Source organism: Procambarus clarkii, chromosome 55, assembly GCF_040958095.1.
Source record: "Procambarus clarkii isolate CNS0578487 chromosome 55, FALCON_Pclarkii_2.0, whole genome shotgun sequence".
NCBI classification, from domain to species: domain Eukaryota; kingdom Metazoa; phylum Arthropoda; class Malacostraca; order Decapoda; family Cambaridae; genus Procambarus; species Procambarus clarkii.
The window spans coordinates 25,674,904-25,694,444 of NC_091204.1; the positions used below are offsets into that span (position 1 = coordinate 25,674,904).

Below are 19,541 nucleotides of genomic sequence, written 5' to 3' on the forward strand. Positions count from 1 at the left end.
ACAAAGGGTTCACACAGCTACACAGGGTTCACGCGGCTACACAGGGTTCACGCGGCTACACAGGGTTCACGCGGCTACACAGGGTTCACACAGCTACACAGGGTTCACACAGCTACACAGGGTTCACACAGCTACACAGGGTTCACGCAGCTACACAGGGTTCACGCAGCTACACAGGGTTCACGGGGCTTCACAGGGTTCACGCGGCTACACAGGGTTCACGGGGCTACACAGGGTTCACGCGGCTACACAGGGTTCACGGGGCTACACAGGGTTCACGCGGCTACACAGGGTTCACGCGGCTACACAGGGTTCACGGGGCTACACAGGGTTCACGGGGCTACACAGGGTTCACGCGGCTACACAGGGTTCACGCAACTACACAGGGTTCACACAGCTACACAGGGTTCACACAACTACACAGGGTTCACACAACTACACAGGGTTCACGGGGCTACACAGGGTTCACACAGCTACACAGGGTTCACGCGGCTACACAGGGTTCACGCGGCTACACAGGGTTCACACAGCTACAAAGGGTTCACACAGCTACACAGGGTTCACGCGGCTACACAGGGTTCACGCGGCTACACAGGGTTCACAAAGCTACACAGGGTTCACACAGCTACACAGGGTTCACGCGGCTACACAGGGTTCACGGGGCTACACAGGGTTCACGGGGCTACACAGGGTTCACACAGCTACACAGGGTTCACGCGGCTACAGAGGGTTCACGCGGCTACACAGGGTTCACGCGGCTACACAGGGTTCACGGGGCTACACAGGGTTCACGGGGCTACACAGGGTTCACGGGGCTACACAGGGTTCACGCGGCTACACAGGGTTCACGCAACTACACAGGGTTCACACAGCTACACAGGGTTCACGCGGCTACACAGGGTTCACGGGGCTACACAGGGTTCACACAACTACACAGGGTTCACGGGGCTACACAGGGTTCACACAGCTACACAGGGTTCACGCGGCTACACAGGGTTCACGCGGCTACACAGGGTTCACGCGGCTACACAGGGTTCACACAGCTACACAGGGTTCACGCGGCTACACAGTGTTCACGCGGCTACACAGGGTTCACGCGGCTACACAGGGTTCACGCGGCTACACAGGGTTCACGCGGCTACACAGGGTTCACGCGGCTACACAGGGTTCACGCGGCTACACAGGGTTCACGCGGCTACACAGGGTTCACGCGGCTACACAGGGTTCACGCGGCTACACAGGGTTCACGCACCTACACAGGGTTCACGCGGCTACACAGGGTTCACACAGCTACACAGGGTTCACGGGACTACACAGGGTTCACGGGGCTACACAGGGTTCACGGGGCTACAGAGGGTTCACACAGCTACACAGGGTTCACGCAGCTACACAGGGTTCACGGGGCTACACAGGGTTCACACAGCTACACAGGGTTCACACGGCTACACAGGGTTCACGCGGCTACACAGGGTTCACGGGGCTACACAGGGTTCACGGGGCTACACAGGGTTCACGGGGCTACACAGGGTTCACGGGGCTACACAGGGTTCACGCAACTACACAGGGTTCACACAGCTACACAGGGTTCACGCGGCTACACAGGGTTCACGGGGCTACACAGGGTTCACACAACTACACAGGGTTCACGGGGCTACACAGGGTTCACACAGCTACACAGGGTTCACGCGGCTACACAGGGTTCACACAGCTACACAGGGTTCACGCGGCTACACAGGGTTCACACAGCTACACAGGGTTCACGGGGCTACACAGGGTTCACGAGGCTACACAGGGTTCACGCAGCTACACAGGGTTCACGCAGCTACACAGGGTTCACGCGGCTACACAGGGTTCACGCAGCTACACAAGGTTCACGGGGCTACACAGGGTTCACACAGCTACACAGGGTTCACGGGGCTACACAGGGTTCACACAGCTACACAGGGTTCACGGGGCTACACAGGGTTCACACAGCTACACAGGGTCCACGCGGCTACACAGGGTTCACGCGGCTACACAGGGTTCACGGGGCTGCACAGGGTTCACGGGGCTACACAGGGTTCACGGGGCTACACAGGGTTCACGGGGCTACACAGGGTTCACGCGGCTACACAGGGTTCACGGGGCTACACAGGGTTCACGCAGCTACACAGGGTTCACGCGGCTACACAGGGTTCACGCGGCTACACAGGGTTCACGCGGCTACACAGGGTTCACGCGGCTACACAGGGTTCACGCGGCTACACAGGGTTCACGCGGCTACACAGGGTTCACGCGGCTACACAGGGTTCACGCAGCTACACAGGGTTCACGCGGCTACAGAGGGTTCACACAGCTACACAGGGTTCACGGGACTACACAGGGTTCACACAGCTACACAGGGTTCACGCGGCTACACAGGGTTCACGCAGCTACACAGGGTTCACACAGCTACACAGGGTTCACACAGCTACACAGGGTTCAAGCAGCTACACAGGGTTCACGCAGCTACACAGGGTTCACGGGGCTACACAGGGTTCACGGGGCTACACAGGGTTCACGCGGCTACACAGGGTTCACGGGGCTACACAGGGTTCACGGGGCTACACAGGGTTCACGGGGCTACACAGGGTTCACGGGGCTACACAGGGTTCACGCGGCTACACAGGGTTCCCGCAACTACACAGGGTTCACGCAGCTACACAGGGTTCACGCGGCTACACAGGGTTCACGGGGCTACACAGGGTTCACACAACTACACAGGGTTCACGGGGCTACACAGGGTTCACACAGCTACACAGGGTTCACGCGGCTACACAGGGTTCACGCGGCTACACAGGGTTCACGCGGCTACACAGGGTTAACGCGGCTACACAGGGTTCACGCAGCTACAAAGGGTTCACACAGCTACACAGGGTTCACGCGGCTACACAGGGTTCACGCGGCTACACAGGGTTCATGCAGCTACACAGGGTTCACGGGGCTACACAGGGTTCACACAGCTACACAGGGTTCACGCAGCTACACAGGGTTCACGGGGCTACACAGGGTTCACGGGGCTACACAGGGTTCACACAGCTACACAGGGTTCACGCGGCTACACAGGGTTCACGGGGCTACACAGGGTTCACGGGGCTACACAGGGTTCACGGGGCTACACAGGGTTCACGCGGCTACACAGGGTTCACGCGGCTACACAGGGTTCACGGGGCTACACAGGGTTCACGGGGCTACACAGGGTTCACGGGGCTACACAGGGTTCACGCGGCTACACAGGGTTCACGGGGCTACACAGGGTTCACGGGGCTACACAGGGTTCACGGGGCTACACAGGGTTCACGGGGCTACACAGGGTTCACGCGGCTACACAGGGTTCACGCGGCTACACAGGGTTCACGCGGCTACACAGGGTTCACGCGGCTACACAGGGTTCACGCGGCTACACAGGGTTCACGCGGCTACACAGGGTTCACGCGGCTACACAGGGTTCACGCGGCTACACAGGGTTCACGCGGCTACACAGGGTTCACGCGGCTACACAGGGTTCACGCGGCTACACAGGGTTCACGCGGCTACACAGGGTTCACGCGGCTACACAGGGTTCACGCGGCTACACAGGGTTCACGCGGCTACACAGGGTTCACGCGGCTACACAGGGTTCACGCGGCTACACAGGGTTCACGCGGCTACACAGGGTTCACGCGGCTACACAGGGTTCACGCGGCTACACAGGGTTCACGCGGCTACACAGGGTTCACGCGGCTACACAGGGTTCACGCGGCTACACAGGGTTCACGCGGCTACACAGGGTTCACGCGGCTACACAGGGTTCACACAGCTACACAGGGTTCACGCGGCTACACAGGGTTCACGCGGCTACACAGGGTTCACGCAGCTACACAGGGTTCACGCAGCTACACAGGGTTCACGCGGCTACACAGGGTTCACACAGCTACACAAGGTTCACGGGGCTACACAGGGTTCACACAGCTACACAGGGTTCACGCAGCTACACAGGGTTCACGGGGCTACACAGGGTTCACACAGCTACACAGGGTTCACGCAGCTACACAGGGTTCACGCAGCTACACAGGGTTCACGCAGCTACACAGGGTTCACGGGGCTACACAGGGTTCACGGGGCTACACAGGGTTCACACAGCTACACAGGGTCCACGCGGCTACACAGGGTTCACGGGGCTACACAGGGTTCACGGGGCAACACAGGGTTCACGGGGCTACACAGGGTTCACGCGGCTACACAGGGTTCACGCGGCTACACAGGGTTCACGGGGCTACACAGGGTTCACGCGGCTACACAGGGTTCACGCGGCTACACAGGGTTCACGCGGCTACACAGGGTTCACGCGGCTACACAGGGTTCACGCGGCTACACAGGGTTCACGCGGCTACACAGGGTTCACGCGGCTACACAGGGTTCACGCGGCTACACAGGGTTCTCGCGGCTACACAGGGTTCTCGCGGCTACACAGGGTTCTCGCGGCTACACAGGGTTCACTCGGCTACACAGGGTTCACGCGGCTACACAGGGTTCACGCGGCTACACAGGGTTCACGCGGCTACACAGGGTTCACGCGGCTACACAGGGTTCACGCGGCTACACAGGGTTCACGCGGCTACACAGGGTTCACGCGGCTACACAGGGTTCACGCGGCTACACAGGGTTCACGCGGCTACACAGGGTTCACGCGGCTACACAGGGTTCACGCGGCTACACAGGGTTCACGCGGCTACACAGGGTTCACGCGGCTACACAGGGTTCACGCGGCTACACAGGGTTCACGCGGCTACACAGGGTTCACGCGGCTACACAGGGTTCACGCGGCTACACAGGGTTCACGCGGCTACACAGGGTTCACGCGGCTACACAGGGTTCACGCGGCTACACAGGGTTCACGCGGCTACACAGGGTTCACGCGGCTACACAGGGTTCATGCGGCTACATAGGGTTCACACAGCTACACAGGGTTCACATCACCTTCCTCAAGGCTTGGTCACTCATGTGTTACTGTCAGTAAGGCTTGGTCACTGATGTGTTACTCTCAGTAAGGCTTGGTCACTCATGTGTTACTCTCAGTAAGGCTTGGTCACTCATGTGTGTTACTCTCAGTAAGGCTTGGTCACTCATGTGTTACTCTCAGTAAGGCTTGGTCACTCATGTGTTACTCTCAACAATGACATTGAAAGTTTGCTGACTTCCAGTTCTGTCACAATCAACAAAGAAAGTTAGTAATTGTTGGACACTTTTGATTTCATGTCTTTTGCCTGTTCTTTCTTAGCAATGATTGTTCCATTCCTGGTGTAGCACTGCTTGATAAGATTTGGGTTTTGTTTGTGAATATGATGCAGTCTGTAGAGGAGGATCAACGCTGCTTGGTAAGGCACTCATTAATATAATATGATGCTGTCTGTAGAGGAGGATCAACGCTGCTTGGTAAGGCACTCATTAATATAAAGATTGGTTGATAGTGGTAAGGATTGCGATGTTGTGTACCTTGACTTTAGCAAAGCTTTTGATACAGTGCCACATGAAAGACTGAATAAAATAATAGAAACTCATGGTATTGGGGGTGCTATATTAAGTTGGATTAGGGCATGGCTATTCCAAAGGAAACAGAGAGTTAGTATAAATGGAGTTAAGTCACAGTGGGATAATGTTGTTAGTAGAGTGCCTCAAGGCTCTGTCCTGGGACCTCTGTTGTTTATAATATAAAATTATTTAGATCCAGGTTTGAGTAGCAACATCTGCCAATTTGCTGATGATACAAAAATCGGTAGGGAAATTAACACGAAGAAAACTCACTATCACTTCAAGTTGATCTAAATAGGGTTTTGAAATGGTCAAAAGATTGGTAGATGCAGTTTAATGCTGATAAATGTAAAGTTCTGAGGTTAGGTAATGATGATAGAGTTACAAGATACGAGCTAGATGGTGTTGAGATTGCGAAAGGGATCTGGGAGTTATGATTAGTAAGAATTTAAAACAAAAGGATGAATGTTCATAATAAGGCGAATAGGACACTGGGATTTATTAATCGAAGCGTTAGTAACAAGACACTTGGTTCGGTTCTTCAGCTATATCTTGCTCTGGTTAGGCCCCATTTAGATTATACAGTTCAGTTTTGGTCGCCATACTACAGAATGAATATAAATTCACTTGAACATGTCCAGCGTAGGATGACTAATTTTATTCCCGAAATTAGAAATCTTTCATATGAAGAAAGATTAACAAAGCTTAAGTTGCATTGACTGGAAAGGCAAAGAGTTAGGGGTGACATGATAGAGGTTCACAAGTGGATGAATGGACATAACAAAGGGGGTTATTAATAGGGTATTAAAAGTATCAACACAAGACAGAACACAAAACAATGGGTATAAATTGGATAAGTTTAGATTTAGGAAAGACTTGGGTAAATACTGGTTCAGTAACAGGGTTGTTGATTTGTGGAACCAATTGCCGCATAACGTGGTGGAGGTGGGGCTCCTCGATTGTTTCAAGCGTGGGCTAGACATGTATATGAGTGTGATTGGGTGATTATAAATAGGAGCTGCCTCGTATGGGCCAATAGGCCTTCTGCAGTTGCCTTCGTTATTATGTTCTTATGTTTTATATGTGTAGCTGCTTGAATGACGTCTTACTTGTCATTGGGATAAGCTAGTTTAGTGAGCATCTGCCTGGTGCTGTGGTGATTGTTTTTATCTATTCTGATAGATTTAATAGTATCATTAAAGTTTATCTCTAATGTAATCAGTTGATGGGCTACACTCGAACAGTTTTGACCTTCTTGTTCTTCAGGCAGTTCAGTAGAGCTGATGATGAGCAAATGATGGAGTTTTTGTTAATACTGTTGTCTGGAGAGCCTGAAACACTTATAAATTTAGTACTACCTACCTAACTACACATGCTGTATTGCATATTAATGGGTTATAAGCCAGTCCAAACAGGGTATAAGTATGAAATACTATAACTCTCATACAGGGTGGGGTGGATATTATGAGGGACTGGTGGCTCATAACAGTTGTCACTAACCTGTGTTGGTGAGTGTTTTAATAATTATCACTTTCACGCTTCGATGTCGCTTTCCAGTGACATCAGTTTTTCTCCTGGGCTGTCTCGGATGACGCGGTCTGAAATCTTCCATTAAAATATGTGTTAAAAATTAAAATTTTAACTGATCAATCTGGGTGTGGTTTCAAAATGAGCACCTTTAGATTGCACACAATTTGATGCCAAAATGAAAGACGTAACATGAAAATTTATGTCAGAACACTGGAAAAAATATTTAGTATTCAAGTATTTCTTTTGTTTTTGGCTATGATGAATTGTTCTAAAAATTAGTGGTAATTACTGTACCGTAGTGTATAGGCCGCTCCACATCCCCCTTAGCCCCCCAGATGGTCCCTCCCAACGCTCCCCTCTCTCCTGACACAAACCACCCACCCCACCCCCTCCTACACCATGCGCCTCGATCCACAGCTGTACGGGACTAATACGGTACGGCCCGCGGCCTGGCTTTCATAACCGAACAATTCACTCCTTGTCCGGCTGACTGTCCGGATATTGCAACATAGGCAGCAAGTTAACCGGCCCAGATTTTCCGGCTCCTAAGGACATTTTGGCCGGATATTGAGATAACTTTATCCGGTCACGATTTTGGCCGTATAAGGGGGTTTTCCGGATATTTGAATCACGGATAATCGAGTGTCTACAGAGTGTCTTTTGTGTGACATGGAGTTGGAATTGAGCTGTGTTTTTATCATACCGTAAATTTTGTGAGTATAGATTTTTTTTCATTATTTTTCATTTTTTTAACTGTTTTTCTTATATTTCAGTGATGGGAACATCAGATCATTTGATGTTCCCAATTTTCTAATGGGAACATCAGATCATTTGGGAATGTATCGGATGAGGGAGTAGGGAATGGTGGGGAGGACGAGGGGACGGGAGTGGGGGTATGGTGGGGAGGACGAGGGGACGGGAGTGGGGGTATGGTGGGGAGGACGAGGGGACGGGAGTGGGGGTATGGTGAGGGGGACTGAGGAGGGGGTAATGGTGGGAAGTAAGTAAGTAAGTAATTATCAAAAGAAGGCACCAAACCGGGAAGGCTATGTAGCACCATCAAAGACGCAAAATAATCAGAGGGCGCTAAATATCACCAAGGATGCCAATACGAGAACAAAAACGCATAAGGCGAACGATATCAAAAGTATCCGAGTCACCAAGAATTCTATCGAGGGACAGGTGACCGCGAGGGGCGGTCGGAAAGCAAGACACACGCTCATCCTGGAAGTCAGGACATTCTAGAAGGACATGCACGACCGTAAGAGGGACAATGCAACTAGGACAATAAGGAGCAGGGCGGCGCTCCATCAAGTGACCATGGGTTAAGCGAGTATGGCCAATACGCAACCTCGCCAGAGCTGTTTCCCACCGCCGGTTACGGTGGAAGGAGGACGGCCACGAGGAAACACAACATTTAAGAGTACGTAGCTTGTTACCAGTAACCGACAACCAAGAAGCCTGCCAACGGGTAAGGACTGAGGAATGGATAACCGGGTAAAAGTCGGAATACAGAATGCCTTTACGAGAGATGGGACAAGAGCGGACAGCTTCCTTAGCGGCAGCATCCGCACGCTCATTTAAAGACACACCAATATGGCTGGGAACCCAACAAAACTCAACCGACTTAAATTTACTGTGAACGAGAAACAGCCAATGCTGGATCTCGACAACTACTGGATGAACCAGATTAAAGGACCCGAGAGCCATGAAGGCACTACGAGAGTCAACAACAACCACAAAGGAAGACTGACAACGAGAAAGCAGGAGACGAAGAGCATAGAGAAAAGCATAAAGTTCCGCTGTAAAGATGCTAGTCTCCGGAGGCAAGCGACACATATAAGTGCGATCAGGAAAAACAACAGAGTAGCCAACACCGTCTGCTGACTTAGACTCATCGGTGAAGACAGAAACGGAGCGGGAGTGAGAAGAAAAGTGCTCGAGGAAAAGGCGTTTTAGAACCGTAGGAGGGGTAAAAGCTTTAGTGATACGGGTCAAGGAAGTACAAAACCGCGGAAGAGGGACCCTCCACGGGGGCAAAGAAGGAACAACACGAGGAGAAACATCAGAAATACGAACGGAGAGAGAATCCTGTAGGCGAGATAACCGGACAGAAAGAGGGAGGTGGTGAAGAGGAACAGGAACCGCAGGAGGGGTAAAAGTTAAAGCACGACAGAGGCGAGAGGAAGGATGTTGCAAGGACCGCACAAGATAGCGAAGACAGTAGCGATCACGGCGGTCCTGGAGAGACAGGAAGCCAGTGTCAACATATAAGCTAAGGATGGGAGTCGAACGAAAGGCACCAGAACTGAGGCGCAACCCAGTATGGTGCAAAGCATCAAGACGGCGAAGAGTAGAAGGAGAAGCAGACGAGTAAGCAGGGCAACCATAATCGAGCTTAGACAGGACGAGAGAGGAATGTAAAGCAAGGAGAGTGCGCCTATCTGCCCCCCAAGAAGTATGGGACAAGACCCGAAGGAGGGTAAGGGCCTTAGAGCACTCAACACAGAGGTAAGAGATACGGGGAGACCAAGACAAACGAGTGCCAAGGAATTACCCCAAAAGCTTCGCAGAATCTTTGTATTCAAGGGGATGACCATAAAGTGACAAAGAGGGACGAAGAACAACCCGTTTCCGCGTAAAAGTCATGGCACAAGTCTTAGAAGTAGAGAACTTGAAGCCATGACCCGTGGCCCAAGACGACAAGGCATCAATTGCAAGTTGAAGCCGGCGTTGAAGGAGAGGCGAATCATCACCCTGACAACAAAGGGTAAGATCATCGACATAGAGAGCGGAGAAGACACCAGAAGGAAGAGAGGAAAGAAGACCATTGAGGGCAACAAGAAAAAGAGTAGTGCTCAGAACACTACCCTGGGGCACACCTTCGTATTGCTGAAAAGAGGGAGAGAGAGCGGTACCAAGGCGCACCCGAAAGGAACGACGAGAGAGGAAGCTGTGGAGAAAGAGAGGGAGATGACCACGAAGGCCAAAAGAATGAAGTTGAGATAGGATATGATAACGCCAAGTGGTGTCGTAAGTCTTTTCTAGGGCAAAAAGGACGGCAACAACGGAGGTCTTCGCAGCAAAAGCAGTACGAATATAGACCTCCAAGTTCACCAGGACATCTGTCGTGCTGCGGCACTTGCGGAAACCAAATTGAGAAGGGGAGAGGAGGTGATGGTGTTCCAGGAACCACATCAGACGAACGTTAACCATACGTTCAAAGAGTTTGCAGACACAACTTGTGAGAGCAATAGGGCGAAAGTCCTTAGGGGAAGTACCCAGAGACCCCGGTTTGCGAACAGGGAGGACAACGGCATCGAGCCAGTCCTCAGGGACTGACGACGACTCCCAGATCCGATTATACAGACTCAGTAAATACTGAGACGTGCTCGGAGGGAGATGGCGAAGCATCTCATAATGAATACCATCGGAGCCCGCCGCCGTAGAACCGCAGAGGGACAGGGCAGAACGAAGTTCAGAGAGAGAGAAGGGATCATTATAGGGAAGCTGAAGATGAGTGCAGAAATCTAAAGGACGAGACTCAAGGACAGGTTTACGAAGAAGGAAAGATTGGGGAAGATGAAGACCAGAGCTAACAGAAGAAAAGTGGGAACCCAGTTCGGAAGCGACCTGCAACGGGTCCGCCACAAGAGTATCATGGAGGTGAAGGACCGGTGAAACATCGGGAACGAACTTACCCGCTATCTTGCGGATACGCTTCCAGATCTGGGCCAGAGGGGTCTCGGACGTAATTGTTGAGACATAAGATGCCCAACATTCACGTTTAGCCGTACGGATGGCCCTACGGGCCACCGCACTCGCTTTCCGAAAGAAAAGAAAAGAATCGGTCGTCTGCCTACGGCGGTGCCTCTTCCAGGCTGCACGCTTACAGCGGACAGCCCGAGCACAGTCCGCATTCCACCAGGGAACGCACTTCCGTGGACCCCGAGAGGAAGAGCGAGGAATAGAGCGGAGGGCAGCGTTGAAGACAGTGTCATGAAAAAGGAGGAGAGCACGAGAGAGAGGCAGAAGGGAGAGGTCAGGGAGAGCAGCACTGAGGGTAAATAGGGTCCAGTCTGCCTTAGCAAACTGCCACCTAGGGAAAGAGAGGGAAGGGAGAAAAAAGAAAAAGGAAACAAGGATGGGGAAATGATCACTTCCATGGAGGTCATCAAGAACCTGCCACGTGAAATCTAAGTAAAGAGAAGAAGAGCAGAGAGAAAGATCAAGACAAGAAAGGGTGCGAGTCCGAGAGTCCAAATGAGTGGGCTCACCAGAATTCAGAAGAGACAGGGAAGAAGAGAGGAGAAACGGCTCAAGGAGGCGACCCCGGGTATTCGTCAGGACGTCACCCCAAAGAGAATGACGACAATTGAAGTCACCCAGCAGGAGCACAGGCTCCGGCAAGGAGTCCAGGAGGTGTTTCAAATCAGGAAGAGAGAGCGGGACACTCGGGGGGAGATAAATGGAACAAACTGTGTACCATTTCCCCACAAAGATACGAGCAGCAGAACAATGGAGAGGCGAAGGAAAAAGTAAAGGAACAAAGGGAACATCAGCCCGAATCAAAAGAGCAGAAGAATTAGAAGCCCCAGCAATGGATGGGGGGGGGGGAGAGAAAGGAATAGCCACGAAAACGACCAGGACGAGCACCAAGCATTGGCTCCTGGAGACAGACACAAAGGGGCGAAAACCGCGAAATCAGAAATTGGAGTTCGAGGAAATTGGCGTAATAACCTCGAACGTTCCATTGAAGAATGGACAACGACGAGAAGAGAAAGGACAAAAACAGAGAACAAGGAAGAAACAAAGGCGAAAGAGCAACAGAGCACGTTAAAGAATATCAGGGTCGGGATCAGGGTCAGCAAAGTCAGGGTTAGGGGGCATGGGTAAACTGAGCAAAGACGGAGGGAAGGAAACGGGAGAACAGATCAGAGGTGGGCGGGCAGGGTCCGGAGGAGGAGGAGGAGGAGGAAGAGGAGGAGACAACGGAGAGGAGCCGTCAAGGACAGCAGCAGGAGAAGGGGGAGTAGAAAGAGGGGAGCGCACCCCAGCAAGAGCAGCAACCGAAAGGGAAGCAGGGGCCAAAGAAACCTCCATAGCAGGAACAGGGGGCGCAAGCACTGAAACGGGAGGGGAAGGAGCAACAGAGCCAGAAGGAGGAGCTGAGGAAGAAAGCGAAGCCTTCTTACCCGCCGGGGAAGAGGAAGGAGAGGAGCCAGGCTTACGCTTCTGACTTAAAGAGACCGGTGTCCCAGCAACTACGTACCGGGCAACGGATTCCAGTGTCTCAACAGGAGAAGCCGAACGAGAGCACACATGACGGCCGTTAGGAGAGCGATGGACATCCACCCGCACCGACAGGCGGTGGGGAGAGCCAATAGATGGAGGAAGAGGATGGGAAGGAGGATCGGAGGGGGACGAGGAAGAAGACACAGAAGACACGACAGACCGGGTAGAAGGAAGGGGAACCCCAGACAGAGGACCAGGAGGAGGATCCTTCAGGAGAGAACCCAAAGGAACAGAGGAGGGGGCAGTGGGCGCATCAGGGTCCAAGGCCCGGAAACGGTTGTGAGTCTGAGGAAGGCGGGAAGGACGAGGAGAGGAAGAGCGCAACACACGAGCATAAGAGATATTAGCATAAGGCGGGTGCCGGCGAACCTGGCGCCTCGCCTCAGGAAAAGATAAACGCTCCCGGTGCTTCAGGTTGAGGACGGCTGCCTCAAGCTTGTAATGGACACACGCACGGGAGAAGGTAGGATGGGCCTCACCGCAGTTGAGGCAACGAGCCTGGGGAGAAGTGCACTCCGACTTAGAGTGACCTTCGCCACCACACAAAGGACAGAGAGAGACAGTCCCGGAGCAGCGGAGGGCACCATGCCCAAACCTCCAGCACTTGTTGCAGAGCCGAGGAGAAGGAATGTACTCCTGGACAGAGCACCTGGCACCAGCAAGAATGACAGAGGGTGGAAGGGTCCTACCATCAAAGGTAATCTTCACAACCCGGAGGGGTTGACGGCGACTACCACGAGGGGGACGAGTAAACGTGTCCACCTGGAGAATAGAATGGCCCTGGGCAGCGAGGATATGTCGAATATCGTCGTGGCAGTCGCGCAGGTCCCGAACACCGGTTGCAACATGGGGCGGGAGCAAAATAGTGCCAACACTGGCATTCAACTGAGCGTTCTTCGAGACCCGAACGGGGGTCTCGCCAAGGCAGGATAAGGCAGCCAAGCGGGAAGCAGCATCCTGAGAAGGAGCAGCAACGACACGTGTACCGAGACGAGTGGGGTTGAAAGTAATAGAGGCATCCACGGAATCAATGAGATGTCGATGAAGGGAGAAATCGTCAGGAGGCACAGAATCAAGAGGGAGGAGATCAAAATATTTGGCCCACGAAGCGGGACCAAACAAGGCTTGATAGGTAGCAGAACTGGAAGGAATCGAGCGAGGGCGGCCGTGACGAGGACGGCGGTGAGAACCCCCAGAGAGAGAGGGGTTAAAAGGCGCAGTAGTTACAACTAGAGAAGGAGCCGCGCCAGGGGACGAGGTAGTCACCACTGGGGCTTGGGGCTCGACCCAACCACAGAGGAGGGAGGGGAGCCAGGGGATGGAGTCAGAGAGGCTAAAGGAGGAGCAAGGTCGGGGCCCAATGCAGCGGAGGCTACAGAGCCCGGTCTTCCAATACGGACCGACTCGGGGGCTTGGTCGCCCACCCCACGAGCCTGAGAAGGTAAGCCAGAAGCAGCCGAAACAGGGGTTATCATCTTGACGAAAAGAAGAATTCACCCACGAATGTGCCCCCACACCCACCATGGAGCCACAATTAGAGGCAGGACACCCAACAAGAAGCTATCGCCGATCTTGTCGGGGCCTCCTAGGGGTGCATCGTGAGTATACGCCCCTCAAACGCCACCTTAAGAAACCGACAGTCCGTCGAGATCGGGTTCAGTGACGAAGTGGGGATTGACAATAAAAGGTTCCCCTCGCTCTCGACGTCGGGTACTGCAGTTCTACGGGTGCATGAGTATGCCTCCTCAAGCACCCGGGCGTCAAAATAGAAGAAGTCCATGGAAGAACTAGAACGAGCAAAAGGTCGGCAGGAAACGGCAAGCAGATAGGAGAAGAGGGGGGAGAAAAACGAAACAGAAGGAAAAGGAAAAGGTGCCCAGCAGAATTGGAGAGGACGGCAGCAGGAGCACAAGGCTAGAAAAGGACAGAGGACTGTCCTAAGGAGCATCACACTCCGGCAGCCGCCCACGAAGCCCCCACACGGCGACAACGAGCTGAGCGGGGAGGGGGTACTAGCTGTGAAGAGGTACTGTCCCAGCTGAGGGAGTACTGGGGGCAGCTGGGGGACTGGAAGACTCACCACCTTCAGCTCCAGGACAGACTCTATGCTCTGGTAGAGCAGAACAAGTCAGCAATGAAGCTCTTGGAACTGGAGGATACCAGTGTGGTGGATATGACAACACTAGGAGAGAAAGGGAAGACTCAGCTGCAGGCCATGTTGGGGAGCCTCGACACAGTCAACACCCCACAGGAGGTGGGCACAACCATAGACACAGCTGATGAGTGCAAGATGAAGGTAGAAGATTGGCTCCGGAAGTGCCAGGAACTCTTCCCAGATGTCAAGACTGTCCACACCTCAGTGAAGGTACGCTGCTGAAGGTCACATTGTTCTCACCCAACTGAGTGTAGTATTGCCTCTATATAAACACTTTTGACATGGACACACATCAAGCTGAGAGTTGACTTTATGTATAGGAAACATTTTGCTCTAACACCTGAAACATTGTTATTAATAAAGTCAACTGTCATCTTGGTGTTTTACTACACTGTGGTCAGTGTAGAGAAACATTACTTATATTGTCCAGTTACAGTACTTTACTCAGAGCCTGATGCTTTATTATAGTCCAGTCACTTTACTCAGAGCCTGATGTTTCATTATAGTCCAGTTACTTTACTCAGAGCCTGATGCTTCATTATAGTCCAGTTACTTTACTCAGAGCCTGATGCTTCATTATAGTCCAGTTACTTTACTCAGAGCCTGATGCTTCATTATAGTCCAGGTTAAACCATTAATGTTTGTGTTGGTAATGAGAGGTGCAGCAGACCATCAGGGAGGCCCTGGAGATGATGACCACAGAGACAGGTGCCACAGCTGACCCCATACACCTGGGAGACTCAGCCTCCACCATTAATGTTTGTGTTGGTAATGACAGGTGCAGGAGACCATCAGGGAGGCCCTGGAGATGATGAAAACAGAGACAGGTGCCACAGCTGACCCCGTACACCTGGGAGACTCAGCCTCCACCATTAATGTTTGTGTTGGTAATGACAGGTGCAGGAGACCATCAGGGCGGCCCTGGAGATGATGACCACAGAGACAGGTGCCACAGCTGACCCCTTACACCTGGGAGACTAAGAATCCACCATTAATGTTTGTGTTGGTAATGACAGGTGCAGGAGACCATCAGGGAGGCCCTGGAGATGACGACCACGGAGACAGGTGCCACAGATGACCCCGTACACCTGGGAGACTCAGCCTCCAGCATCATGAATAAAGTTCAGGAAATCACTGGAGAGATCCCCCAGAAGCAATTAACAGTAAGTTTTTTATTTTCTCTCATAGGTCATATGGTCCAGCACCAACCCCCTGCCAGTAGAGGGGGGCTGGAGCTACATGTTTGGCACCAACCCCCCTGACAGTAGAGGGGGGCTGGAGCTACAGGTCCAGGACCAACCCCCTGCCAGTAGAGGGGGGCTGGAGCTACAGGTCCAGCACCAACCCCCTGCCAGTAGAGGGGAGGCTGGAGCTACAGTTCCAGCTCCAAACCCCCTGCCAGTAGAGAGGGGGCTGGAGCTACAGGACTAGCACCAACCCCCTGCCAGTAGAGGGGGGCTGGAGCTACAGGTTCGGCAGCAACCCCGCTGACAGTAGACGGGGGCTGGAGCTACAGGTCCAGCACCATCCCTCTACCAGTAGAGACGGTGCTGGAGCTACAGGTCCAGGACCAACCCCCTGCCAGTAGAGGAGCTGGAGCTACAAGTCCAGCACCAACCCCTTGCCAGTGGAGGGGCTGGAGCTACAGGTCCAGCACCAACCCCTTGCCAGCAGAGGGGGGGGGAAGGGGCTGGAGCTACTAGTCCAGCATCAACCCCCCTGCCAGTAGAGGGGAGGCTGGAGCTACAGGTCTAGCACCAACCCCCTGCCAGTAGAGGGGGGGGCAGGAGCTACAGGTCCAGCACCAACCCCCTGTCAGTAGAAGGGGGCTGGAGCTACAGGTCCAACACCATCCCCCTGCCAGTAGAGAAGAACTGGAGCTACAGGTACAGCACAAACCCCTTGCCAGTAGAGTGGGGCTGGAGCTAAAGATCCAGCACCATCCCTCTGCCAGTAGAGGGGGGCTGGAGCTAAAGGTCCAGCACCATCCCTCTGCCAGTAAAGGGGGGGCTGGAGCTAAAGGTCCAGCACCGATCCCCATGCTAGTAGATGGGGGCTAGAGCTACAGGTTCAGCACCAGCCCGCTGCCAGTAGATGGGGTCTGGAGCTACACGTCTAGCACCAGCCCCCTGCCAGTAGAGGAGGCTAGAGCTACAGGTTCAGCACCAGCCCCCTGCCAGTAGAGGGGGGCTGGAGCTACAGGTCTAGCACAAACCCCCTTCCAGTAGAGAGCGGTAAGAGCTACAGGTCCAGCATCAACCTCCTGCCAGTAGAGGGGGGCTAGAGCTACAGGTTCAGCACCAGCCCCCTGTCAGTAGAGGGGGGGGCTGGAGCTACAGATCCAGCACCAACCTCCTGCCAGTAGAGGGGTGTGGAGCTACATGTTCAGCACCAACCCCCTGCCAGTAGAAGGGGGCTGGAGTTACAGGTCCAGCACCAACCCCCTGCCAGAAGAGGGGGGCTGGAGCTACAGGTCCAGCACCAACCGCCTGCCAGTGGAGGGGGCTGGAGCTACAGGCCCAGCACCAACCCTCTGCCAGTAGAGGGGGGCTGGAGCTACAGGTCCAGCACCAAACCCCTGCCAGTAGAGGGGGGCTAGAGCTACAGGTCCAGCACCAAACCCCCTGCAAGTAGAGGGGGGCTGGAGCTACAGGCCCAGCACCAACCCCCTGCAAGTAGAGGGGGGCTGGAGCTACAGGTCCAGCACCAACCCCCTGCCATTATAGGAGGGGGTCTGGAGCTACTGGTCTAGCACTAACCCCCTGCCAGTAGAGGGGGGATGGAGCTACAGGTCCTGAACCAGCCTCCTGCCAGTAGAGAGGAGCTGGAGCTACAGGTCCAGCACCATCTCACTGCCAGTAGAGGGGGGCTGGAGCTACAGGTCCAGCACCAACCCCCTGCCATTATAGGAGGGGGTCTGGAGCTACTGGTCTAGCACCAACCCCCTGCCAGTAGAGGGGGGATGGAGCTACAGGTCCTGAACCAGCCTCCTGCCAGTAGAGGGGGGCTGAAGCTACAGGTCCAGCACCAACCCTCTGAAAGTAGAAGGGGGGCTGGAGCTACATGTCCAGCACCAACCCCCTGCCAGTAGAGAGGGGGGCTGGAGCTACAGGTCCAGCAGCACCCCCTGCTAGGAGAGGGGGGCTGGAGCTACAGGTCCAGAACCAACCCCCTGCCAGTAGAGAGGGGGCTGGAGCTACAGGTCCAGCACCATACCCCCCGCCAGTAGAGGGGGGGGGGGAGCTACAGGTCCAGCACCATCTCCCTGCCAGTAGAGAGGGGGGCTGAAGCTACAGGTCCAGCACCAACCCTCTGACAGTAGAAGGGGGCTGGAGCTACAGGTCCAGCACTAACCCCCTGCCAGTAGAGAGGGGGGCTGGAGCTACAGGTCCATCACCAACCCCCTGTCAGTATAGGGGGGCTGGAGCTACAGGTCCATCACCAACCCCCTGTCAGTATAGGGGGGCTTGAGCTACAGGTCCATCACCACCCACTGCTCGTAGAGAGGGGCTGGAGCTACAGGTCCAGCACCAAACCCCTGCAAGTAGAGCGGGGCTGGAGCTACAGGTCCAGCAACAACCCCCTGCCAGTAGAAGGGGCTCAAGCTACAGGTCCAGCACCAACCCCCTGGTAGTAGAGGGGGCGGGAGCAACAGGTCCAGCACCAACCCCCTGCCAGTAGAGGGGGGCTGGAGCTACAGGTCCAGCACCATACCCCCCGCCAGTAGAGGGGGGGGGGAGCAGGAGCTACAGGCCCAGCACTAACCCCCTGCCAGTAGAGGGGGCGGGAGCTACAAGTCCAGTACCAACCCCCTGTTAGTAGAGGGAGGCTGGAGCTACAGGTTCAGCACCAACCCCCTGCCAGTAGAGAGGGGGGCTGGTGCTACAGGTCCAGCACCACCCCCTGCTAGTAGAGGGGGCGGGAGCAACAGGTCCAGCACCAACCCCCTGCCAGTAGAGGGGGGCTGGAGCTACAGGTCCAGCACCAACCCCCCCTGCCAGTAGAGGGGGGAGTGGAGCTACAGGTCCAGCACCAACCCCTCCTGCCAGTAGAGGGGGAGTGGAGCTACAGGTCCAGCACCAACCCTCTGCCAGTAGAGAGGGGGGCTGGAGCTACAGGTCCAGCACCACCCCCTGCTAGTAAAGGGGGGCTGGAGCTACAGGCCCAGCATCAACCCCCTGCAAGTAGAGGGGGGCTGGAGCTACAGGCCCAGCACCAACCCCCTGCAAGTAGAGGGGGGGGGGGGAGCTATAGGTCCAGCACCAAACCCCCTGCCAGTAGAGGGGGGAGTAGAGCTACAGGTCCAGCACCAACCCCCCCTGCCAGTAGAGGGGGGAGTGGAGCTACAGGTCCAGCACCAACCCCTCCTGCCAGTAGAGGGGCTGGAGCTACAGGTCCAGCACCAACCCCTTGCCAGTAGAGGGGGGGGGGAAGGGGCTGAAGCTACTAGTCCAGCATCAACCCCCCTGCCAGTAGAGGGGAGGCTGGAGCTACAGGTCTAGCACCAACCCCCTGCCAGTAGAGGGGGGGGGGGGCAGGAGCTACAGGTCCAGCACCAACCCCCTGTCAGTAGAAGGGGGCTGGAGCTACAGGTCCAACACCATCCCCCTGCCAGTAGAGAAGAACTGGAGCTACAGGTACAGCACAAACCCCTTGCCAGTAGAGTGGGGCTGGAGCTAAAGATCCAGCACCATCCCTCTGCCAGTAGAGGGGGGCTGGAGCTAAAGGTCCAGCACCATCCCTCTGCCAGTAAAGGGGGGGCTGGAGCTAAAGGTCCAGCACCGATCCCCATGCTAGTAGATGGGGGCTAGAGCTACAGGTTCAGCACCAGCCCGCTGCCAGTAGATGGGGTCTGGAGCTACACGTCTAGCACCAGCCCCCTGCCAGTAGAGGGGGGCTGGAGCTACAGGTCTAGCACAAACCCCCTTCCAGTAGAGAGCGGTAAGAGCTACAGGTCCAGCATCAACCTCCTGCCAGTAGAGGGGGGCTAGAGCTACAGGTTCAGCACCAGCCCCCTGTCAGTAGAGGGGGG

At 54.6% G+C, this 19,541-nt stretch overlaps 1 protein-coding gene across 1 annotated transcript in view; it reads left to right on the top strand.

Moving 5' to 3' along the window:
- Positions 1-19,541, top strand: part of LOC138352914 (peptidyl-prolyl cis-trans isomerase-like) — a 40,713-nt gene that overhangs the window by 13,683 nt on the left and 7,489 nt on the right. Inside the window, exon 3 of the mRNA XM_069305555.1 lies at positions 15,526-15,672. Coding sequence (XP_069161656.1) covers positions 15,526-15,672 — 147 coding nt within the window. The remainder of the gene's footprint in view (positions 1-15,525; positions 15,673-19,541) is intronic.